Below are 26537 nucleotides of genomic sequence, written 5' to 3'. Positions count from 1 at the left end.
TTTACAGAATGCATCCAAAATCCAGGATTAAAATTTGGTAAATATGTGATTGCTGTGGGGTTGTTGTGCCATTGGCCAGAGGTTCACAAGACTAGCCTTGCCCTAGTCCTCCAGAGACTGAGTAGACTTTGGCTGCTAGAGATGGGTAGATCAGTCCTGCCCTAACTGTCCAACCAGCAAAAAATCAAGTTTCTCCCATTCCCACAGCTTTTTTGCCCTTGGTCATTCTGTTTCTCTCTTTTGGTAAGGAAATATCTCTAAAACAAAGACCCAACAGGTCATGGGTTGTCTAGTTTATAATAAAAAGTTACAATTTGCATGTAATTTATTTACCTGGTTTACCAAATGGTCTCCAAGGTCCAGGCCTGGAATCATCTCCGCGTCTGGGACCTCTGTCATCATCCAGTCGTCTGGGTCCTCGATCATCATCTGTGTTACGCCAGGGCCGTCTATCCTCATCACTCCTTGAAATTCTATCATCATCCAGCCCGCGCCTGGGTCCCCGGTCATCATCCAGCCCACGCCTGGGTCCTCGGTCTTCATCTGTGTTGCGCCAACTAGGTCGGTCATCATCCAGCCCACGCCTGGGCCCTCGGTCATCATCCAGCCCACGCCTGGGTCCTCTGTCATCATCCAGCCCACGCCTGGGTCCTCGGTCATCATCCAGTCCACGCCTGGGTCCTCTGTCGTCATCCAGTCCACGCCTGGGTCCTCTGTCGTCATCCATGTTACGCCAATTTGGTCTGTCGTCATCCAAGCCACGCCTAGGTCCTCTGTCGTCATCCAAGCCACGCCTGGGGCCCCTGTCGTCATCCAAGCTACGCCTGGGGGTCCTGTCGTCATCCAAGCCACGCCTGGGGCCCCTCTCGTCATCCAAGCCACGCCTGGGGCCCCTGTCATCATCCAAGCCACGCCTGGGGCCCCTGTCATCATCCAAGCCACGCCTAGGGACCCTTTCATCATCTAAGCCACGCCTGGGACCCCTGTCATCGTCTAAACCACGCCTGGGGCCCCTGTCATCATCCAAACCATGCCTGGGGGCCCTGTCATCGCCAGTTGAACGCCAACTCGTTCGGTCATCATCCAGGATTTTCCTAGGATCCTTGTCTTCCTCTTTATCTTGTTTCAGTATTTTATCTTCTGGTGCTTCCTGGGTAGGCTCTCCCTCTTCTTGTGGAGTAGTAGACTTAGCCACATCGTCTTTTTGTAAAGGTTTTTCATCATCACGTACTTCCCCACGCCGCCATTCTCTAACAAAACAAAGCCAGAGTTTTATTTTCAGATGTCCAAAACCCAATAATTGGGTTACTCTTGCAAATTACAGCTACATAACTATAAATTACACATGATTTCTCATATCAAAAATTTTGTGAATAACTTTATGTGAATACATACATTCATATTAGGAAGTCACAAATTTACATGGATGAGTTTAAATAGCAAAATGTATTCCAGAAATCATAATACTAAACTTCTGAGACAATAAAAGTTATGGTTCACATGTTTTTCTGGTTTTCCAACAGAAAAGTTATTAGTTCAATCTCAATATCATGAAATGGAATATTAACAAAACTACTATCTGCAGTTCACAGGAACTTCTCAATTAGGTACTATGAGTCATATTCAGGTTAAACACAATTTCTTAAATAAAAGTGCTTCCTGCATAAGAAAAATATACAGGTGATCTCCATTTAATGACCAATACCGTAACAACTTACGAAAATCTCAGAAAGTGTCCTTTACAGCCTATAAAGAACTTCTGACCATTGTAAAATATGTCATCACCACCTGCAGTCATGTGACCAATTTAGGATGCTTGGCAACAGGCTCATATTTACAACTGGCTGCAGCATCCCATGGTCAATAACCTATGATTTACTACTTTTCTGCCATTTTCTGGCAGAAAACTGCAAAAACCGCACATTGGGTATGCTAGATTCACTTAACAACCTCATCGTTCACTTAACAACTATGGTAACTCACTTTATAATCATTGTAAAAATGGCTATAAAATGAGATGACCTGCTTAACAACAGCCCTAACTTACAAGCAAAATTCTGAGCCCAATTTTGGTCATAAATAAAGGAATAATAGAATAACAGAGTTGGAAGGGACCTTGGAGGTCTTCTACTCTAACCCCCTTTTCAAGCAGGAAACCCCACCATTTCAGACAAATGGCTGTCCAATCTCTTTTCAAAAATCTTCCATGCTGGAGCACCCACAACTTCTGGAGGCAAGTCAGATTAATTGTTCTAGCTGTCAAGACTATCTATACAACACGATCTTACACACTACGTAAGTAGTGTGAACTTACCAAAATATCATACGTGAGCCACTCAGTTTTAAGATGTGTATAAACTAGTTAACAAAAGAAAAAGGAATCATCCAGAGCACTCTAAATCAAATGTTCCAGAATATTCATATATGGAAACAGATATTCTACTATGTACATTGATTTGCTAATGTTTACTGGGTTTGCATTGAACTACAGTACTAGTAATTTTATTTGTCTCAGATTCCAAGTAATGACATCATTTTGCATTGGTTTTATTCTAGTTTGAAACTCTTTAACACTTTGAAGCAAACATTCTAGTACCTAAACTTTTGGCTAGCACAGAATTATAGCAACCACTAATGGGTGGCTATATAAATAGTTTGAATGAATGAATGGAAAAATGAACTACAAAAATTGAAATCATTAATATTGGAAGAGTAGCTACAGCGGATCGGTCAAACTGGTGGCCATGCCCACCCTGACTCCCCAAAAGCAAAAAATATGTGATGTGACATGATTGAGTTTGACACCCGTGGCCTACAGATATTAAAGCAAAGACATAGAACAGTGTCAAAAGTGTAGATCTGAACAGAAAATAAGGATATTTGTTGGAACAAGTTGCAATTTTGAGCATTCATCTCTGAAATGTGTATAATGCAAAGTCTGTATAAATATAAAAGGACAGACAGAAACTATGGAGGAAGGGATGCCAATATAGCCATTTATTTAGCAAAAATGATTCCAACTTAGAAGGATAGGACAAACCTTTGTCAGATATGCCAATTTGCTTGAAATAGTTATACACAAAACTCAGTTGGTTATTGAATATATTAATAGCTCCATGGTCTTATTAACTGTATAGAAAGAGAATCTTCACTAAGATTATTAAGGTTTGCAAGAATGTTCTGCAACATTTAATGAATCCTGGTAACATGATACTAACAGCCACTAAAATTGTTCCATATCCAGTTAATGTTCTTTGGATGACAATGTACACTCTTGCACAGGTTATCAGAATAAGAAAAGAAACGTTAATCTACTATAGTTTGCTTAAGTATTATTCTTAAGCTACCTTTCTGGGGGACGTCTCCATTCTGATTCCTGATCAGTAGTTCTTCTCCAAGTACTATCAGTTTCTCTATCTCCCCAGCGTGATTCCTACATTTAAGCACAATAAAAAGCAACCTTAGGATAGTATCAACATGATTAGGAATACTTCATATTTTAATTTCAATTATCACAATTTTTTAAAAAGCACAGAGCCTATCTATGTTTTCAGAAACACAATTTGCTTCGAACTAGTTTGCAAGTTTAAAGAACGTGCTATGGATGAAGTAGACAATCAATTTTCTATCAAGGACTTCATCCCTGAAGGATTAAGCCCACTTAAAGAAGCAAAGAGTGGGTGTGTTTCAAGACAAAAGTGGAGGGAGGCATTCTCTATCATTCCTTTTTAGAAAACATTTTTTTTCTTTCCTAAGCAGAAGATTCAAAAGAGCAACCTGTAACTCATTCCAGAGAGCTGAACTGGTTATTCAGTTGTTCCACAATTGTTCCCATTTTCTTGAAAGACCATTTGATAAACATGCATGTTCAACATGGATAACGGTGGTTCATTTAATGTGGAATCTCAATTATTACTTACTACTTAACAAAAGAAAAATGAAGTGGGGAAAAGAGAACAATAGTTCTCCATGGCAGAGTACATTCATCTCTCAGTAATATGTATGATATTTGAAATTCATTTCTGAAATGGTACAAACTGTAGATAGAAACCATCATTTCTTTAATAAGACATTTCAAATGAAACAAAGATTCAGATTAGAAAATGAAAAAGAACAAGAAAGAAAAGATGTATTATTAAAAAAATGATTATTTTTTTTTGTTAAAAAGTTTTTGCTTGGTTTCAGGAGCAGAAGCTATTTTGTAAATGGGCTCCATGTGTTGCTACTGAAGACATTTTCTTGAAAATCCAAATTTACTCAGAACTTGCTTTGTAAAAATCGATGTATCTTTTCCAACTTTTCAATGCAACCTTTGTATTTTTATTTAGCTTAGACCCATCTGACTCTCCAAACTATTTTTTTCCAAGGTTTAAAATTTGTTTTTTTATTTCTTTTTTAATTAAGTTATACAGTATTATAAAATACAAAAGTAAATACGCTGTTTCCCCCCAAAATATGACATTCCCTGATAATAAGCACAATCGGGGTTTTGAGTGCATGGCAATAAGGCCAAGCACTTATTTTAGGATTCAAAAAAATATAAGACAGGGTCTTATTTTCGGGGAAACATGATAGAAGAACAGTGAGGGGGGAGGGGAAAGGGAGAAGTGAAGTGAGGAAAGATGGGGAGGGAGAAAAAGAAGCATTGACTTCCGACTGTTACAGTAAAATAAATAATGTTTATATGTTATAAGTCTACCAATTCTTACACCTGGAATATTTTATTACATTGCCAACATTTTATTACATTGCCAACACACTGAAAAAATTAACTTGTAACTGATCCTAATGACAATCACAATGCCTTTGTGATCATGTAATCACAACTCCGACGCTTGGCTACCATCACACATTTTTGATAGTCACAGCATCTCACAGTCACATGATTGCCATTTGTGATCTTTCCAACTTCTGATAAGCAAAGTGTCACCGCCAAACTAAACCTGGCAGAAGCCATTTTCCTAGTTCGTTGTTGCCACATACTACGGAAGGAAGGAGGTTGGAATGCCTCGCTAGACACAATATAAATCTTTCTTGTAAGAACCAAAGTCTTCTCCCAGGTGATGGGAGGCAGAGAAGAAGAAGAATGCCTAAGGAGTCCACAAATTAACCTAATTGGCCACCGTGACCAGTGACACTTGGGGGTTATTGCTGGTTTAATTATGCTAAAACTACGGGAAAGTTTCAGAGTTGGCTTTTCACTAACCGTGCCAATATGATGTACCCAATAAATAGAATAGATTTTTTATTGGCCAAGTGTGATTGGACACACAAGGAATTTGTCTGGTGCATATACTCTCAGTGTACATAAAAGAAAAGATATGTTCATCAAGAATCATAAGGTACAACACTTAATGATAGGGTACAAATAAGCAATCAGGAAACAATATCAATATAAATCGTAAGGAAAGAAGCAACAAAGTTACAGTCATAAGCGGAAGAAGATGGGTGGTGGGAATGATGAGAATATTAATAGTAGTGCAGCGTTCGGGGGAAAAACTGTTGTGTCTAGTTGTTCTGGTATGCAGTGCTCTATAGCATCCTTTTGAGGGTAGGAGTTGAAACAGTTTATGTCCAGATTGTGAGGGGTCTGTAAATATTTTCACAGCCCTCTTTTTGACTTGTGTAATATACAGTTCCTCAATGGGAGGAAGGTTGGTAGCAATTATTTTTTCTGCAGTTCTAATTATCCTCTGAAGTCTGTGTCTTTCTTGTTGGGTTGCAGAACCGAACCAGACAGTTATAGAGGTGCAGATGACAGACTCAATAATTCCTCTGTAGAACTGGATCAACAACTCCTTGGGCAGTTTGAGCTTTCTGAGTTGGGACAGAAAGAACATTCTTTGTTGTGCTTTTTTGATGATGTTTTTGATGTTAGCTGTCCATTTTGGATCTTACGATATGGTAGAACCTAGAAGTTTGAAGGTCTCTATTGTTGATACTGTGTTGTCTAGTATTGTGAGGTGGAAGTATGGAAAGGTTTCTCCTAAAGTCTACCACCATTTCTACGGTTTTGAGTGTGTTCAGTTCCAGATTGTTCCAGTCGCACCACAGGGCTAGTTGTTCTGTCCCCCCCCCCCCATCTCTCCAATGAACACAGCCGAGGCCGTCTGCCAGCAATTTATTTACAATCGGCCGAGTGTCCTTTGGCAGAGAACAGTTCTGGCACCGTTTCTTCACGTGGTTGCCAAGTCTCTTATCAAGTAGCAGAGTGCTGCCAATCTGTTGCCAAAGAACCAGGAGCCCGCAGAATAATCCAAGTTACTCACAAAGAAATGCCAGCCTTCAATCCAAGAGCACGAAGCAGTTCACCCTAGTAAGCTTGTAGTTTTGTCCGACACAAGGGCCTACAGAGCAACCCCATCCGCTTTTATCCCCTGTGGGGTGTGGCTCCGTGACTCAGCACACCCTGGGCCTGCCCCACCTCTTCCTCTGCTGCTCACGCCTATCTCGATGTCGCTGTCTCGGATCGAGCCAAGATTGGTCCTCAGCAGCTGGCTTTTGGGGTGTTGCCAGGGAGGAGGAGGGGTCAGGGGAAAGAGGTCTTGTCAGCTCCTCCTCCTCCTGGCCTGCAGCTGCAACCTGGGACAGTGCCAGGGAGGAGGGTCCAGGAGGGGAAGGAGGCCTTGTCAACTCCTCCTCCTCACTCTCAGAGTCATCCGGCTCCAGGAGGCCAGGCCGGGTGGGTGGAGCCACAACACTAATTGTTCAACCTCCTGTCTGTATGCGGATTTATCATTGTCTCGAATGAAACCGATCACTGTTGTGTCATCTGTGAACTTCAGTAGCTTAACAGATGGATCGTTAGAGCTAGTGTCATTGGTATACAGAGAGAAGTGGGGAAAGGACATAGCCTGTGCTAATTCTACAGGTATCTGATGTGATTTTGCTTAGCTTCACCTGCTGCTTCCTGTTTGTTAGGATGCTTATGATCCACTTACAAGTGTGTTCAGGTACCTTTAGCTGGTTTAGCTTAGTTAGAAGAGTGTCTGTAATGATGGTATTGAATGCTGAACTAAGTCTACAAAAAGGACCCTTGTGTAAGTCTTTGGAGATTCAAGGTGTTATAGGATGTAGTGCAAAGCCATATTAACAGCATCATCTGTTGATCTATTTGCTCGGTATGCAAATTGCAAAGGGTCTAACAGCGGATCCATGATGGTTTTCAAGTGGGACAGCACTAGCCTTTCAAAGGTTTTCATGACTACAGATGTTAGACCAACTGGTCTGTAATCATTCAGTTCCTGGATCGTGGGCTTCTTCAGCACTGGGATGATGGTAGAGTGTTTGAAGCAAGAAGGAACATAGCACATCTCTAGCAATTTATTGAAGGTTGACTCAGCTTTCCATCCTTTATAAGGTAGGTAAAATGAGGACCCAGATTGTTGGGGGCAATAAGCTGACTTTGTATATAAATATACAAATAGGATGAAGACTATTGCTAACATAGTGTAAGCCGCCCTGAGTCTTCGGAGAAGGGTGGGATATAAATGCAAATTTAAAAAAAATATTCAGATGAAGATGGGGGACAATTGGTCTGTACAGACTTTTAAGCAAGAAGGAATTATCTTGTCTGGGCCTGGAGCCTTTCCTGGCTTTTGTCTGTGGAATAGGTCTTGTACTTCCTTTTCTGTGATCACTAGGGGTTGTGAACCCAATGGGATGGGATCAGTTGTAGGAGGCTTGGCTGTTATTGGTGTGTCTGAGATTAGGGTTTTGGAGATGGGTGGCTGTAGTTTCCTTTCAAACCTGCAGTAAAACACGTTCAGGTCATCTGCCAGTTGTTGATTTCCTTCAGCCTGAGAAAGTTTGCTGTAGCCAGTGATATTTTTAAGAGTTTTCCATGTTTGCTGGTTCATTTGTTGAGAACTGATTCTTTAGCTTTTCAGAGTAGCTTCTTTTTGCTGCTCTGATCTCCCTTGTTAATACATTTCTGGCCTGATTGCACAGCATTTTATCACCTTTTCTGTATGTTTCCCTTTAGAATGACATAGCTGCTTAAGTTTAGCTGTGAACCAAGGTTTGTTGTTACTGTATATTCACAAGTTCCTGGTCGGTACACATAGGTCTTCACAGAAGCTGACATATGATGTTATAGTATGTGAGTTCATCCAGGTCTGCAGAGGTATCTTCAAAAATATTCCAATCAGTGCAGTCAAAGCAAGCCTGTAGCTTTAACTTTGCCTCCTCAGTCCAAGTCTTCACGTTTAATTGTTGGTTTTGTGGTTTTAAGTATTTGCCTGTAAGCAGGTACAAGGTGAATCATGCAATGCAATGATCAGTCTCCTACAGCTGCTTGTGGCAAAGACCGATGAGCATCTTTTAGTGTTGTGTAGTAATGGTCTAAAGTATTCTTGCCTCTAGTGGGACAATTGACATGCTGAAAGTATTTTGGTAGCTCTTTCCTTAAGTTTGCCTTGTTTAGATCTCCCAAAATAATGGCCAGTGAATCAGGGTATTTGGCTTCAGCCTCCATAATTTGGTCAGCTAGAGTTCATAAGAATAGAATTTTTTTTATTGGCCAAGTGTGATTGGACACACAAGGAATTTGTCTTGGTGCATATGCTCTCAGTGTACATAAAAGAAAAGATACGTTCATCAAGGTACAACATTTACAACACAATTGATGATCAATATATCAATATAAATCATAATATATCAATATAATCATAATGCTTTGTTTACACAGGTTTGTGGGGGGACATAAACAGCAATTAGAAGAAATGAGGAAAATCATGAGCTGAATAGTATGGTTTGCAGTTGAAAGAAGTTCTTTGAAAAACAAGTGGTCTCGGAGTTCTGATTTGCCTGGGATTGTCAGTTGGAACCTTGACCCAAAGTCAAGGTATCAATGTACCGAATAACATCTTTTTTTAATCAACAACAGAACAATATCGAATATTATTTTGAATAATCCTTGCATAAATTTAGATTTTATCAATACATCAACTAAGCTAAGGTTTAAATGGCACAGAAGCTGTATCTTAAAATGATTTCTAATCAAAATATTTGAACTGGAAATATATAGTATATAAATATATACTTTCCAGAAAAATCCAGTTCATTAGAATTATTTACCTTCCGTGAAAGTGGATCGTCAAGATTCCGCCTCTCCTCTTCACGACGACGCTCCCGCTCTTCAATTTCTAATTCCCTTTGACGTTTCTTTCTTTCCACCTCTTCTAGTTTTTTAACACGTTCCTGATATTCACGCATTTCTTGTTCACGTTTTTCTCGTTCAACACGTTCTTTCTCTTCTTGTTCTGTCCACACAATCATAAAAAATAATAAAGCAACTTCCTATTTTGGATTAAAAATGGCTATTTCATCTTCAAATATACTGATTTGAACATCACTTCACACTTACACAGCTTGAAAGTTAGCTTTAATAAATTCAATTTTGTAAATAATAGTTAAGGATGTGTGGCTCAATCTAAATCTAGCCTGTTAATTCATTTTTTATTTTGTAGCTTCAAAAAAACAAAAAATGCAAGAAAATATTTGCTGCTATCTGCAACTAACCCTAATAAATATTATAATGGAACCTCTCCTACTGTAGCAATTTTACATACGTATTTCCTATATAAGCAGTTCAGTAAGAACTTTTGAGCAAAATAGATAGTCCCCATGTAAAGAACAAGTTCCATTTTTAGCTGTCTTTAACTCAAATTTGTATGTAAGTTGGAATTCACATAGCAGGCACAGAGTTATGTGTATCTGACTTACAGATGATAATCAGATGATCACAGACATGGTGACCATTGTTGCAATGGCTGCCAAACACCCATATGGCAATTATGTGGCTACGGGAACTCTGCAAGGGTCATAAAATATGAGGACTGGTTGTAGGTTGCTTTTTTAGCACCATTATAACTTTGAACAGGCGCTAAACAAATGATAGTGAAGCAAAGACCATTTCCATTTTGATTTGCCAGATACCTTGAACAAATGTTTTCTTCTAGTAGCTGCCATGACACACATTTATCCAAAAAATTATGCAAAATTACTGTATTTTTCGGAGTATAAGACTATAGTTTTTGGGAGGAAAATGGGGAGGGAGAAAAATCTGACTACCAGGTATTCAGCTGACTAGTCCTTAGCCTGGTCAGCTTCAGCACATTAGTGTATTCGCTGATTTTGAGGTTGGGGCTGGTTGGGACGTCAGCTTCAGCACATTAGTTCGCTCATTAGTTTTGAAATTGGGGCTAAAAAACAGCTTCTAAAGCATAGCTGACTGTCGGATGGAGCAGCAATTAGAAAAGCAGGGGAAGTGTGGAAGGGGTAAGAGAAGGCAGCAGCTGTTCCAGGTAGCCATTTTGGGCATCTCGCATCACATTTTCAGCCTCCAAACGCGTCACGTTTTCGAGTGGCGATTGGCAGTGATGTGCTTTGCCTATCCCCGTAGCCTTAAAGGACTCTCAAACGGAGCATTTGGAGGCTGAAAATGCAACATGCGGAGCCCAAACACAAGCCATTGTCGATGGTAATCTCTGCAGCCAAGAAGAGGATACGCGGAGGCAGGCAGGTGGGGGCCAGCGGGTGGGCGGGGTTACATTTGGAGTATAAGACACACCCAAATTTTCAGCCTCTTTTAGGACGGAAAAAAGTGTGTCTTCTACTTTTAAAATATGGTATTATTAAGAAATATCTAAGATCTGTATAAATAGAAAAATGAGGATAAATAGAGTGTTTCAGCATTTACCTTTAAGCATCTTCTCCTCTTGCAACCTTTGTTCCTCCTCCTCTTTCTCACGATAGTAAGCAATGCGTCTTTGTTCTTTGCGCTCTCTCTTACGTTCCTCTAAACGATTACATCTTTCCTCTGCTAATCTTTCTTCGAATTGTTTAAGTTTTTCCTGAAACAACAATACTTAATCTGGAACTACAGAAATAGTACAAGTAGCACACAGAAGTTCAAATATGGATATATGCCAAATTACTTTCTAACTTTGCAGATGTTGATAAAAACACACTGGGATTCTATCCACTTGGAGAGCTAGTTATACAAAGCCATACAAGAAAACAAGAGCTGTTTACCTTCTTGTAATAATATGAAGATGTGGAGTAACAGACAACAAAATATAGGTAAACATACTATGAACTGTCCATAGAAAGTAAACTCATGTTGATTTCATAAATAATATTAATGTCTTTTTTTTGTTGCCTGATAGTATATAAAAAAGATTTCAAATATAAGTGATATAACTCAAGAACTGAATGTAGCTTTCGAAGCCATCGCCCAATCCCAAGGAGCACAGTTACATCTGCAGGATGGGAAAGTGAACCTTTCTTTTAACCTTTAAAGGCAAACAAGGTCAAGAAAAAGAAATTATAGTACTACATAGAATGTAGTACTATAAGAGAATTTTGAAAGTCTGTCAAAATCCATCATTTTAATTTATACTTAATCCAGTCAAGGCAGAATTGTTCTGATCCTGGAACTCAGTTTCATTTATTTGTTTATTTATTTATTGCTCATGTATCTTACTTCAAGGTAACTGTGGCAGTTTTTTTCTAACAGTTGCACGTTCTCCTGAATTTTATCAGACATACAGATAAACACTCAAATAAAAAATTCAAACAGGGAACGTTGGAGGCAACCATAGCCAATTTTGGCTAATGCCCTAAATGTCAAAAATGGTGCTGATTTTTTAAGACACTGCCTGACCATTCTAATTTATGACTGTACTAAAAGATACCATATGTAGGTTTATAGTTAGCAAAAAATTAAATGTACCTCATAAACTGATCTCCTTGCAGTCTTGAGCCTAGTTATAAACAATTCACTGTCTTCTATCATCCGTGACATTCTATTTTTATGCTCAAGAGCCTTTTCACGTTCCTGTTGCATGGTGGTGATCTGCAACACATTCAAAGTCAAATCAAATTAATATACTGTTGTATATGATGTTTACATTCCAATGCCTAAAATTTAGCAGACTAAGTTTCACACTGAAGAAAACATTAAGGGGCCTGTTACATGTAGTCCTTGACTTATGACTATTTCTTTAACAATCATTCAAAGTTATGATGACACTGAAAAAATCTGATTTAGAACCTGTCCACTTTATGACCATTGCAGTCACTCCAGGATCACATGATCAAAATACAGGTGCTTAGCAACCAGCATGTATTTACAATGATTGGAGAATCCTGGGTCGCGTGATTGCAATTTGTGATTTTCCCATGGGGCTTCTAATAAGCAAAGTGAAAGGGGGAACTGGACTTAATGAATGCACTAAAAAGGTCATAAAATCAGAAAATGTAACTATATCGCTTAGCGACAGACCTTCCAGTACCAACTGTGATCCTAAGTCAAGGACTACCTGTATATGTACTCATGGTTTTGAATTAAGTACAATAATAATTTTAGCCATTATACAATAAGAGAAACTTTACAGCAATTAAGTAAATTTACTTATAGCTTGCACAATTTATTCTGTTGGAAGATATGCATTCTGTGGTGACAAAATTCAAAAGAGACTGGAATTTTTCAATGTTTACAGTAACAATAATGATTTTGTTCATGAAATGTCGCTAGTGGGCAAGCAAACTTGAATTGAAAGTTTACTAGAAAAATAATCTTATTACCAAGAATTGCTTCTCAAATAAGCAAGCTCTCCAAAATCTTACCCTTTCTTCTTCTTGCTGTTCCCAAAGATCCATATCTCTGATTCTTTGTTCTTCATAGGCAGTCTTAATCAGTGGAATTTCTTCTAAACGTTTTGCTCTCTCAAAATAGTCAATCTAGATTTTAAACAAAAGTTGATTTATTCTCTTAAAATTTGAGAAAACAAAAACATTTTCTGTTCAGTTGTAAGCACTGTTATTTTCTGCCTACATCCACATTGGCTTTTTTTTTTTTACCTTTTTCTCCTGATTCTTCAGACGTTCTTGCAATTCCTTCTTTTCTTTTTCAAGCTGTTCAACCTGTTTTGCCATAATGAAGTCTGGATCCAATTCTTCAAGATCCTACAAATAATAAATATTAAAATATAAAAGATTTCAAAAGGGTATGAAAACATTTTTGCTGTTTAAATATGCGGTATTTCCCATACTACACTTTGTTTTTCCTTAAACATTTAGTACACTTATATATAATTTTAATATCACAGAATGTAGTACTTTAAGTCAAATTCGGAAAAACACATTAAAGTTAGGAAACCTAATCCAGACAAGATGGAAGACAAGCTGATGAGTGTTTAGCTGGGAAAACACACTTTAGGAAGAATCAGGAATAAATGCTGGAATAGCACAAGTCTGAAATTCCCAAACTCTGAAGTCGCTAGATCATCTTCTTCATTTTAGTATAGCGGGAACAGAAAACTTGCTTTGAGTTACAATCCTTTTATTCTTAACTGAAAAGTTTTCAGGCAGCATAGCATAGACAATGTGTTGTTCGGAAAAATTCCCTTTAACAGGAGGCCAGACCATAAATTAAACTTAACTCATTACCACACAGAAATAACCCTCCTTACCTCAATATCAATATCTTTGAATGCCTTGGCTCCCAGCTCTGTCTTCTTAATCTGCTCCAAACGTTCACGAACAGTTTTCTTTTTAATTTGCTCATGTTCCTGCAGAATACGCTCTTTTTCACGCTCTTTTGCCTCCTGGCGCAGTCTCTCTTCTTCAGCTTTGCGAACTTTTTGGAGTTCAGCTTCACGCTGCTCCAGCTCTTCTTTTTCACGCTGGATGTTCAAACTCTCAAGACGTTCCTTTCTTTCTTCAATAGTTTGCCTGCGAGCAAGGATACGCTGATGTTCTTTCTTTGAATTTTTTAAGTAAGCTGTAACTGCCTGTTGATGTTGTTCTTCCTTTTCTAGCTGAATAAAGGTTAACAATGTAACAAGATTATTTTTTGAGATTAAATATACATTACCAAAATTCAGAATACTATTTAGATCAGCAGAAAATGCGATTTTGAACATTTTGTTGCTATTATCTGAGCTTTCTAACACATGGGAAAAGGCTGTTTCCTATTTCGCTGCTAAGCTATGGAATGCTCTCTCTAGGAAGTTATGTGTAGCTCTCACCTTCAGTAAAATGGCAAACATGCATCACTTTTATTCAGCATTAGCTATTCATTAATTTTAATTGGATTAATTTAAAAACAGTATTTTATATTTTTCTATTCATTCTTGTAAGTCATGGTTTTTGCAAGTAAAAAGGCAGAGGTATAATAAATAAAAATTACTAATGCCATCTTCATGTCATTACAGCTGCTGATTAATTTTAATGTACAGATATCTAGAGCTGTATCATTCAAGGATCTGATTTCTAATAAAATAACTGAAATCACAATAAATTGTCAATCATTTGGAAATGGAAAAACCATAATATATCCATATCATGTTATAAAAAATATTTTTAAAATCACTTTCTCTAATAAAATCTTGCTTAGAAACTTAGAAATTTCAATTAGAATGCCATCCCCCATATTTTCTCTAATTAAAGGCTTTAGTCATAGGAAACAGCTTTGTTTGGAAATATGCCTGTTAGAAAAACAACAAAGTTAAGCAGGAGTGGTAAAGAGTATCCTGTAGAAAGAGGATGGATGACAGAATTCCAGTAAACTGGAACTCTAAAACAGCTGTGGACCATCCATTGCAACCATTTGCAAAACGTCCTAAGTTTCTCACAATTCCAAATATGCCCATCAAAGCAAAAACCTAACTGAAAGCTTTTAGGAAATTGATTAAAATATGCAAATAAATATTAGTCACTCATGCTATATTTTACTGTACACATTGAATAGCATACCAATAATTAACTGTGTATTTCTGGATTCTTTTAGAGTTAAGTCCATCAATTACATTTTGAAGAAACTCTGGATGCTGCAATGGTTTTAAGTTTGAAAAATGGTTGACACTTTTTTTTTTTTTACATTTATATCCCGCCCTTCTCCGAAGACTCAGGGCGGCTTACAGTGTATAAGGCAATAGTCTCATTCTATTTGTATATTTGTATATTTTTTACAAAGTCAACTTATTGCCCCCCCAACAATCTGGGTCCTCAGTCCTTTTCAGTGCTGTGGTAACTTTGAACGATCACTAAACAAATGATTGCAAGTCAAGGACTACCTGTAGGACTATCTGTAGTTGCTCTAGATCACGGGTGTCAAACTCATCGTGTCACGTGATGTTTCACAGCCTTTTCCCCATTCATGGAGCTGGGGTAGGCATGGCCTGCATGTGATGCATCCATCCCATGGACCACCAGCTTGACACCCTTGCTCTAGATCATAGAATACCCTTCTACATTCCTCCCTCACCCTCCCCCCATTCAAGAAGGCCCTAAGTATTTTGTTGCCTGAAGCAGAATAGCAAATAGAATAGCTTGCCTATATTATGCCCGAGATAGTATTTATTATTTTATTTATTTATTTATTTTATTTTATTAGATTTTTATACCGCCCTTCTCCCGAAGGACTCAGGGCGGTGTACAGCCGAAATAAAATACAGAGTATATACAATTAAAAGAAATTAAAAGAAACTATTAATAAATGGCCGATAATTTAAAAAATTTAAAAAATTTACAAATATTTAAAATCTCTAAAACCCCAATTTAAAATCAACTATTTATGCCAGTCCTGCTTGAGTAAATAAGTATGTTTTTAGCTCACGACGGAAGGTCCAAGATCAGGAACTTGACGAAGCCAGGGGAGTTCGTTCCAGGCGTCGGTGCTCCCACAGAGAAGGCCCTACCCTGGGAGCCGCCAGCCGACATTGTTTGGCGGACGGCACCCTGAGAAGGCCCTCTGTGAGAGCGCACGGGTCGATGGGAGGCATACGGTAACAGCAGGCGGTCTCGTAAGTACCGGGTTCTAAGCCATGGAGCGCTTTAAAGGTGGTAACCAGGATCTTGAAGCGCACCCGAAAGACCACAGGAAGCCAGTGCAACCACGGAGCAGTGGTGTTACGTGGGAGCCTCGAGCGGCTCCCATTACCACTCGCGCAGCTGCATTCTGGACTAACTGCAGCCTCCGGGTGCACCTCAAGGGCAGCCCCATGTAGAGAGCATTGCAATAATCCAGCCGAGACGTAACCAGAGCGTGAGTGACCGTGCATAAGGCATCCCGGTCAAGGAAGGGACGCAACTGGCAAACCAAGCGAACTTGGTAAAAAGCCCTCCTGGTGACGGCCGCCAGATGTTCCTCAAAGGACAGCCGGCCATCCAGGAGGACGCCCAAGTTGCGAACCACCTCCTTTGGGGCCACTAACTCGCCCCCAACAGTCAGCTGCGGATGCAGCTGACTGTACCGGGGTGCCGGAATCCACAGCCACTCCGTCTTGGAGGGATTGAGCTTGAGTCTGTTTCTCCCCATCCAGACCCGTACGGCCTCCAGGCACCGGGACAGCACTTCGACCGCTTCGTTGGGGTGGTCCGGGGTGGAAAAGTACAGCTGAGTGTCATCAGCGTACAGATGATAACTCACCCCGAACCCACTGATGACCTCGCCCAGCGGCTTCATGTAGATGTTGAACAGGGTAGGCGAGAGAATCGACCCCTGGGGTACCCCACAAGTGAGGCCCCTCGAGGACGACCTCTGCCCCCCTGTCAACACCGACTGCGACCGGTCAGAGAGATAGGAGGAGAACCACCGATAAACGGTGCCTCCCACTCCCAATCCCTCCAACCGGCGCAGCAGGATACCATGGTCGATGGTATCAAAAGCCGCTGAAAGATCTAATAGGACCAAGGCAGAGGAACAGCCCCTGTCCCTGGCCCTCCAGAGGTCATCCACCAACGCGACCAAAGCCGTCTCCGTGCTATAACCGGGCCGGAAGCCGGACTGGAACGGGTCTAGATAGACAGCTTCCTCCAGGTGCCGGGGAAGCTGCCATGCAACCACACTCTCTACAACCTTCGCTAAGAAGCGAAGGTTGGAGACTGGACGATAATTTCCCAAAATAGCTGGGTCCAGGGAAGGCTTCTTCAGGAGAGGTCTCACCACCGCCTCCTTCAAGGCGGCGGGGAAAACCCCTTCAGCTAAAGAAGCATTTATAATCCCCTGGAACCAGCCTCATGTCACTTCCTGAGCAGCCAGTACTAACCAGGAAGGACACGGGTCCAGTAAACACGTGGTCGCATGCAACCTCCCCAGCAACCTGTCCACGTCCTCGGGAGCCACAGAATCAAACTCACTCTTTGAGTTTGATTCACTCTTTGTCACTCTTTATCACTGACTTACAAGTGGTGTAATTCAATTTTCACACACACATTTTGGGGTTACAATGGCAACCAGGTCTGCTTAGGACTGCTGTTGCTACACAATGTAGTCACGTGACATTATATTATATTATAACCGCATTGTTTAGCAATGGCAATCCGGGTCCCTACGGTAATTGTAACCTAAAGCGTAAGATTAAGAACTTTCACTGACCCTTTGATCTTTTTTTTGGCCTATTATGACAGAAAGTACAATGAGGTCTATCCTCAGGTTCACTAAGGCACCCCACCACCCCCTACTGAAATATAATTTTGAGTCAGTTGGTAGTTTTATTGACCAAAAGATTATTGGCAGTCATTCCGTTCTATCCAGCACATAGCATATAAGTGCTGCTTGATCAGGGTCCACAGTATTGTCAGGGATGCTACACATCCTCTCCATGACCTGTTTCCCTTGTTAGCTTCTGGGAGAAGGTTTCGTGGTATCCGAAGCAGAACTGTGATTCCGTCAGTTTTGTTCAATATAGTATCAACCTTGCGAACTCTCAAGTTTCCTCTTTCCGCTATGTATTCAAAATGGACAGTGATTAATATGTGTGTGTGTAAACACAGAACGACTTTTTTTGAGAGAGGGCAACAGAATTTCACTTTTAATGTGTGCCAGTGTGTTCACAGTAAAAAAAAATGACAATATAGGTTATCTTATCATAATTAAGCTGAGTTTAGCATCTAAAAATCATAGAAGAATTCATTTCATCTCCTTTTTATGTCCCATGTATGAGTTTTACCCATTGGGACTAGAATCATGAGAAGGATCCCATTTTACTAGAGAAACAAGAAATGTGAATTAGAAAGAAAAGAAGAAGCACTCTGATCATAACTGAGCACACCAAAGCTTCCCCAAGGTACAAGGTACAATACTTTTAAAAATGGAGACCAAAAGCTATGATTTACCAATAGATGAGGTGGCTTAATAAATTCTAGAGCCTTTGCAAGTGCAGATGACATGGCCGTCAGCTGGTTCCTAATCTGCTCAGAAGGCATGCTCTGCAGCTGAGGTCCAAGAGGAGCATCTTCTCGGGTGCAATAGTTTAAATCGGACCCAAAACTTAATGTTCGGGTGGTATGATCAATGCGAACCTTTAAAAAGTAAAGTCAGTAAAAATGAGTAAATCGAAAACTGGAAACTGCTTAGAGAGGGCTGTAAAAGCACCGTGAAGCTGTATATAAGTCTAAGTGCTATTGCAATTGCTATATTACTGCTCTAAAATACTTAGAAAGCTAAGAATTCATTTCAAAAACAGTTAATACATATTATTTAAACATTAAGTTCTGTTCTATTTTTTTGTCATCCAAGCCTGCACGTGGAAAACCTAATTTTAAAATAAAATTGTATTCTGCTTTCAAATGATACATACCTGCATGTCAACAGACATCTAAAATGAAACAATCTACCTTTTCCAACAAACACATTTTTGGCAAAAACCAACAGGATGCTATGCAAGTGCATTCAATAATTTACTGAGTTCCATTGAATGAGTACACCATAAACACATACAGAATTACAACTTAAACATTGCAGCTCCACTTTCTAAATATGCTGCCAGAAATAAGGAGTTAAAAATATACCTTATTCACTAAGATATTGCGATTATGTTCATTTATACTTCTAAATATCAGTAGTTGGGGAACATACTCATTTGGATTATTCATTATTTTAGTATGCAGAACGTAATTCAGAGTAATGGGCTTTTTGCTTTATACCTTCTTCATTTAAGCAAAATATACTGAAGCTGCTTGTTTGGGTTTCATAAGTATAAAGGTACATGAGAATGACCTCGATGAATGAGGAGGAGGAGAGATGCTGTCTAGGAAATTATCAGGTAGAAGTGGTAGCCCTCAGTTGCTTAAGATCAGAGGAAAAAAATTAGGAAAGACCCAATCTAATTGATCAGGTATCTGAAAGTGGTGGGAGGAAACTTCTATTTTCAGACTTGCAAGATTCTGTTAATGTAGCCTTACAATAAAATAGAATTAGCTCATCCACTTATGTTTCCTGTCTGGTTTATCTGGGAGGGCTGACAGTAAGATGTAATACCTGCTACTTTCTGTCTTTAATAATGAAAAATTCAGATTTAAAGAACAAATATGCACAAATGTCTGACTCTTGTCCATATCACTCACTTGTAAATCACAGTGTCTGGCTGCATCAACAATGGCACGTTCTAGTTGGAAAGCATCCACGAAAGGAACCAAAGTAGTCAAGCGAGAAAATTCAATGCTTTGATAAATTTGAGCCACCTGCAAAAATAGAGAAATATTCATCTCTTTCCAATAAATCATACCCAGTTTCCCAACACTCAAAATGTTTAAAGAACTCAATCAACTTTAAGAACTTCAAGATCAACAAAAATTATTCAAATATAAATAATACTGGATATTATCAATTGCCATTTATTTAAAAAAAACTTCACTATTTTGAGCAGCAACCATGTACGAAGGAGACTGGCAGCAATTCTAAATGAAGCAAAGCTGCTAATTAGCCTTCACAATCTCCATTTAGCACACCAGAAATAACACTGCTTACCAGTGCAAAGGAAGCAGGTCAATGATATGTGCTTTAGAATCAAAAGACCTTTAATGCATTCAGATACATAAATAAATAATATGGATATAGTAAAGATACATAGTGAAAAACACTTACAATTACAATTCAATATTTTAAAAGTATTGTTTTACAACCATACCTGCTGAAGTAGTCTAAGGATGGTGTTGTTTTGCAGATGAGGAATATATAATTGCAATTCTGGCTCTTTCTCAGATTGATCTCTTACCCAGTTTAAAACCTGCACAGAACCAGTGCATCAGTAAATGATAGTAGGGTTGATTTACACAAGTTAGGTTTTTCTCATTAGCTCAAACTATTTCTTTCCAATAATGCACTCATATTACAACAAAAACGAAAAATCGGTAAATCTTGGCCAGGTTATCGTTCGTAAAAATATATGTATCATTCCATCTCTCTCTCTCTCTCTCTCTCTCTCTTTCTTCTTACACACACATACAGAGGGAGCGAGAGGGAGAGGGAGGGAGGGAGAGGGCAAATGATACACATATGATGTACTTGCTTCTCACCTGATATGCTACAACTGCTTTCTCAGTAATACATAGGAACACGCCTAGAAATGAAAATTAATGCAAACTGAGACAATCACTGAAAAATATGCATAACATTTGCTAGGAAAAAAGCACTTAAAAGTCACAAATATTAATTAGTTCAGTGCTAATAGTAATTTCACTATTTTAACAAGTATGTATCAAGTTTAAATGTGTTTAACTATTATTGGCAATGACTATATATATATCCATAATGGTGAACCTATGGCACGTGTGCCAGAGGTGGCTCGCAGAGCACTCTGTGAGCATGTGCGCCACCGCCAGCTGAGCTTCTAGTTTCCAGCAAGTACACGCACGCCAGCCAGCTGATCTTCACGTGTGCCGGAGCCCAGGAAACTCGAAGACCAGCTGGCCAGTGCGCATGTGTACACTGGCCATTGGTCTTTGGGTTTTTGGTGCTCCAGCAAACACGAAGACCAATTGGTCGGTACACAAGAGCACACCGGAAACCAGAAGACCAGGTGGCCAGCATGCACATGCGCCTCAGTGACCTGGTCTTTTGAGTTTCCAGGGCTCTGGTATGCATGCACATTCCGGTTTAGCCATTTGGTCCTGAAAAGATTCGCCATCACTGATATATATCACCATCTATTACTTAATAAATTTTAAGAAAAAAATATATACTGCAATTGTGAAGGAATTCTAGATATCAGTAGTATACTGCTGAACAAAAAATAACTGCTATTTCCATGAATAGTAATGAAACATAAAATCTTGCAATAGTTTTTCCAATATCACCTCTATCAATAGTGAAGAATTAAAGGTTTGCTGTGTTTGATTCAGTACCAATTGTGTAAATGCAAATGCATCTAAAATTTTGTTAATTAATAAACACTTCTGAATGCTATGTATAATTTTAAAAAAGGTCATTTCTTAGAATGAAAACATAATGAAGAATTGGCAACAATAAAGACTGTTTCATTTACAGGCTTTTGAAAAGAAAATCTCCCATCAAGCAGATCAATATGGGGCTTAAGTCAGGTTCACTGTTGTGAGATGGGAAGCTGTATAACATAAAAAATAAGAAAAAAAAATAACATAATAATCAAGATCTAGCACTTTTTCCCCCACAGTTTAACTTAATAAAAAAAATCATTTATTATAAACCATAATTTGCATTGGCATCTGTCTCAAAATCTTACCTTGCATACACGGCCACATAACTTCAGTGGATGAAAATCTACCTCAAGCCAGTTATAAAGCTCTTTTACCTCTGGGACAACGTACTGAACTACATTAAATCTCACCTATGAAACATGAATTAAAAAAAACTGTTAACACCAATGACTGCTCTCAGAGGGGGTTTCATACACATACAGGCAGATTTTAATACTAAAGATTACAATACACCAGTATCAATATTAAGCATATTCTAATTTATAAGTAAAGAGCTAAAATGTCACTTGCTGCAAATAAAGCCTGCATAACATAAACTAGCAACATAAATATGTTTAAGGAACGTACTGTACTTACCATATCATTAATAAGAGAAATTCGAGTAGGTGGAGCCTGAAGTCCTAACAATGTTGCCAATCGACGTTGCTTTTCAACAATTATGCCATCCATGTCCAAAAGCCGAGCTATGTCAGTTCGTTCAGGAGTTATTGGAATTGACAGAGTAGCCAAAAGCACTCTCGTTGACATCCTGCAGACAAAAAGAGAGAAATAAGATAATTTGGGATAGGATCCCTATTGTTTACATTTAAACAGTTAAAAAAGTGTCTTCCACTCTCCTACCTCTATATTTCTTTACCTAAAACAGTGCACTCATTATGCCAACAATCTATTTATTTCTCTCCTCCAGCCATACACCCTTTTATCTTTTTGGACCTTCCTGAGCAACGTTAGGTATATGCAAGGGACACAGCAGGAAAAATTCCGTTGTTGTTTTATAAAGTCCACTGAAATAATATTGGATATAGCTAAATGGAAGTTCAAAACTACTATTAATGATTCCAAAAACAAAATTGCTCCAAGCCATGGATTTTTCCCACCTCTGCATCTCCTCTTGTGTGAGATTTTTTCGCATTTCTCTTGAAAGATGGTAAAGACGATGAAGTGTAGATGCATGAAAGAGTGCATTTCCTGATTTCCAAAATACGGTAGAAACTTTGTGGTAATAATTTGCCATCAACTGGGGCTTTGGTGGCTTTTTGGATAAGGAAAATAGCCCATGTATATCTTCCACAGCTTTAAAAGCTTCCTAAAAAAAAAAAAAGAACTATATGTCAAATTACCACAAGGAAAAAATTTAAGGAATATCACACACTGAAATCTAATAGACCTATTTAATATACATGTGTTTATTACTACTACTTGAATCTAAACACATTTATTTGGAAAATCTCCATTATAAATAAAGTGTACATCTATTTATTTTTAGCACTCAAATTTGCACCTAATTCATCCCCTATCATTGTCTTAACCACTGAATTATCAACCTCAAATTGGGAAAGATATTGGACACACTTTCACAGTATTCAACTGAATAGAGCCAATTTGGTCTAGTAGTTAAGTACCAGGCTGAAAACAGGGAGACCTTGAGTTCCACTTCCATCTCAGTCATGAAAGGTCAGACCTTGGGCCAATCATTCTCTCTCAGCCCAATTCACCTCACAGGGTTGTTGTTTTGGGAAAAATAAAAGGAGTGAGATGTGTTGAATGTCTGCCACCTTAAGTTATTTGTAAAAGCTACGTACTGAGGCATCATCAATTGCTCTTGGTTTTAAAAGGATAAAAACTGGTTTTAAAAATCCTAATGCTTCTAAACTCTGTTCTAAACTCTCAACCCTCCAAAGAATTTACAACAATCTTCTCTTGCCCATTGTATAGGGTTCTTTTTTCCCCCTTACAGAAGTTACTCTATCTCTATGTTGGAAGTTTTCTGGGCAGCTCCTAACTTCTACAATGATTCTGCTTCAGTAACTTGGGAGCCTGCCTACTGTTTTCTTAGTATTTTAGTTCCCATCACTGTGATCTCTTCCCCCGTCATCTTCTGAATCCTCCTTCCCTTTTTGCCATAATTTCTCCAGTGTCCTTTCTTCCATTCCTTTCACAGCCTTTTTCCTTTGCCTTAGAAGCCATGTCTTCTTGATTTATATCCTGGGCAATTTGAACAACCCTTGAAAATAGCTCAAATCATTTCCAGGATCTACTTTTGGAGAAGGTGCACATGCTAAATCTGAATATATATATTAATCGGGCAGCTGAATTTGTCTCAGATCAATTCTAATCATTAAATAGAACAGGCATGGATAATAAAGCAATTTCAATATTGACTAAAATGGCTCAAAGCATAAAATGGAATTTAAAATTAAATGAAGACAGAAAGCGAAGAAATATGACAATGCTTTGATATTGTATTAAGTATGTACCTGCCACAACTCCATGCTGATAGCACTGTCCAATTGTACAAGCCTAGTTTCCAAATGCATTGACTGACTTTCTGGATTATTGAGGTTGATTGCTGTACTTTGATTGTGATGACGCTGAATTTGACCCAAATGCATTCTTAAGTTGTCACAGAGTTTACGAAATTCAGCCTTACGAGTATATTGCAAACAGAACTTGAAAGCTGCAAGATTAAATTATTCTAAATTTATATTTTAACACTTGGGAACATGCTAAAAATATTACTGACATCAATAAACTGGAGAGAGTTATTTCTTCCACTTGTTCTCTTAATGAAAAGTTGGATTTTTCTTTTAAACTGTACTGTTAAAATATTTTTCAGGGAAAGATTATAATCCATTGTTCAAAAGAAAGTGTCATTCTATCAGAAGTTGACAAATAATCACATATATATTACACAAAGATACTGCAGAGTTTAAATGTTACCTTGTTGAGCAATATCATGATACAGTCTCTCCACTCTGGAATTGTTTCTGAGAAGATCCAAACACTGCCTGTATGATTCCCACAGAAACTTAACCCACGGAGTCAAAAGTAACCGATCAGTACGATCTTGGGTATCTTCCCCACTTACAGCACTTAAGAGAACACTAAGAAACAAAGAGTATTTTATATTGTATAATTGGATATTTTATCACATTATTCTTGCTTGTTACAACAGATCAAGTGATAATCAAGAAAAATTACAGTGCAGAAACACATCTATGAAGGACTTATAAAGCAAATTTTGGGGAGGATAGATGTAAAATTGCCATGACTCCAAACTAAAATGCTAAAATACAATATGACACACAGATTAATCCAGAAAATTTGGTAAAGGCATTCATGTGAGGGGAGCCAGATAACAAATAAGTAGGATTATTTAAAAATAAATATATTTAACATGAACCAAATTAATGTAATCAAAAGTAAGCATCACTTTTACCTTTCTGGAGTCTGAATATTATCAAGATCTTCTATATCTAGAACCATCTGTTGAGATTCTTCTTTAGCAGCTTCAGTTTTTTCTTCTGCTAGTTTTAAATAAGCTCGTACTACATCCTCCAAGGACTTAATATTTACCTGTATCAAAATCAGAAGAGCTAAAGTAGCTTTTCTTAATCAAGGATAAAATCTATGTAGGAAATTTAAATTTCAATAAAATATATTAACTTCATATATAGTAATAAGTAAGAAAATGAAAGCCTTGTTCTGTTGTTCTTCTGAATTAATAACAGAAACCAATTATAACATGAAGTATACTACCTAGATGAATCCTAACAAGTTATTCTTCAAATGATCAGATCATTTAATAAGATACAAATATGTACGTTCCAGAATCTCTACATGTATTTATTAAAATGCTGATATTTACTTTCCAATTATTAGTATAATTAAACTTTAGTAGAAGTTTTACCTGCTGGCATATATTCTTGTATTGATATAATCCTTCCTTTGCCAGGTGGCTCTTCCGGAGGTCCACACATAATTCTAAGTACTTTAGCATAATCGGTTCGTGGATCTTTTGCCATGTTCTGTGTTTTTTACTTTTCATAACATCATACAGGACATCAAGAGCAGGTTGTTTCTTCCCAACCTCAAGAAATTCTAGAAAAATAAACAATGGTTAATGCCCAATTCCAATGAAGATTACTTGTCTATTTTAAAAAAAATTAAGCTATAAAGGAATGAACTGTTATATATGATTAAATTAAGCCTTATAAACAGCAGCAGGCTGTTTATAAAAAATAAGAATCAGTTGTAAGTAACCAGCATAATTATATAATTATCTTGTTTATTTAAGATAATATATGTAAAATATATTTTCCTTTTTTTCTCTTTGTTTGGGATTTTTTCCATATTTTTTCTTTACTTCTGATTTCTATTTTTTCTTTAAGTTTAAATACTGTTTTATTAATTGTGTTAATTAAATATTGTTAATTAATTGTATATAATTTTAATTTGGAAGAAAGGGAGAAAGGAAGGAAGACAGAATAAACAACTTTCAAAGTTCAAGATATAAATTATCCTAACATTTTCAGAAAAATTTAGATGCTCCAAACTATTTATAGATATCTGTAGGTTGACAGGTGAAATAATGTTCATGACTGGATAAACAGGTTGGAGACAAATTCCAAGTTTCAGAGATTTAAAGAAGCTGATTCGGAGAATGCTTTGGTTACATTAACCTTTCGTGCAGGTCCTATTTTGAAGGATAGAATCTGAATCCAAGCAAGCTGAATCTCTGCTATACAATGACACCTACATTTTCATTCCCACTATGATCAATTTTAAACAGCGCTTCTTGTTTTTTTGGTTTGAAAATCAATCTATATAATTTGAGGAAGAAACAAAAGTATATGTTGCTAAACGTTATTCCTTATTTCCTTTCATTTCTGTAATCCCTTCTAATCACTCTGGATGATTCTTTTTGGGGATTGAGATGAGGGGAAATCTACCTCTATAGTTCCTATTAGAGGTCTCAGTGATGTTTCTTACTAAAGTCCAGCATTTCCTAATGGTCTGAGGACACAAGGGGATCTCCAAAACTCTCTTAATAGTCTGCAAAATCAGAATTATTTGCCAGATATTAAAGACACTTTCAAAAATTTAAGTTACTCATTATTTTTTTAATAAAAAATAAAGATCTTTAGAAAATATTTTGAAATTATCAAATGAGCTTAATATTGTTTTACATAATTCAATATACTATGAATCCATCAATTTTAATTGTAATACGGTAAATGTTAATAAATATATGATACAAATAAAAGCTCTTTTGGGTCCTCCATAAATTT

General features: G+C 37.9%; 1 protein-coding gene and 1 non-coding gene across 2 annotated transcripts in view; both read right to left on the bottom strand.

Moving 5' to 3' along the window:
- EIF3A (eukaryotic translation initiation factor 3 subunit A) overlaps positions 1-26537 on the bottom strand; it is a 40329-nt gene that overhangs the window by 10220 nt on the left and 3572 nt on the right. Inside the window, exons 2-19 of the mRNA XM_058187313.1 lie at positions 25157-25347; positions 24686-24822; positions 24187-24350; positions 23724-23923; positions 22344-22552; positions 21823-21994; positions 21492-21596; positions 19920-20018; positions 19357-19473; positions 18127-18312; positions 13479-13826; positions 12868-12972; positions 12634-12747; positions 11738-11860; positions 10703-10856; positions 9079-9263; positions 3348-3433; positions 334-1250 (exon numbers count right to left, since the gene is read on the bottom strand). Coding sequence (XP_058043296.1) covers positions 334-1250; positions 3348-3433; positions 9079-9263; positions 10703-10856; positions 11738-11860; positions 12634-12747; positions 12868-12972; positions 13479-13826; positions 18127-18312; positions 19357-19473; positions 19920-20018; positions 21492-21596; positions 21823-21994; positions 22344-22552; positions 23724-23923; positions 24187-24350; positions 24686-24822; positions 25157-25347 — 3612 coding nt within the window. The remainder of the gene's footprint in view (positions 1-333; positions 1251-3347; positions 3434-9078; positions 9264-10702; positions 10857-11737; positions 11861-12633; positions 12748-12867; positions 12973-13478; positions 13827-18126; positions 18313-19356; positions 19474-19919; positions 20019-21491; positions 21597-21822; positions 21995-22343; positions 22553-23723; positions 23924-24186; positions 24351-24685; positions 24823-25156; positions 25348-26537) is intronic.
- LOC131201518 (small nucleolar RNA SNORA19) lies at positions 19662-19793 on the bottom strand. Its single transcript, XR_009155885.1, has one exon. It is a non-coding gene; the product is annotated as a small nucleolar RNA SNORA19 (small nucleolar RNA).

The sequence above is a fragment of the Ahaetulla prasina genome, chromosome 6 (assembly GCF_028640845.1).
Source record: "Ahaetulla prasina isolate Xishuangbanna chromosome 6, ASM2864084v1, whole genome shotgun sequence".
Taxonomy (NCBI): domain Eukaryota; kingdom Metazoa; phylum Chordata; class Lepidosauria; order Squamata; family Colubridae; genus Ahaetulla; species Ahaetulla prasina.
Note: the sequence above shows the minus strand (reverse complement) of the source record. Positions and strands in the feature narration are given on the sequence as shown.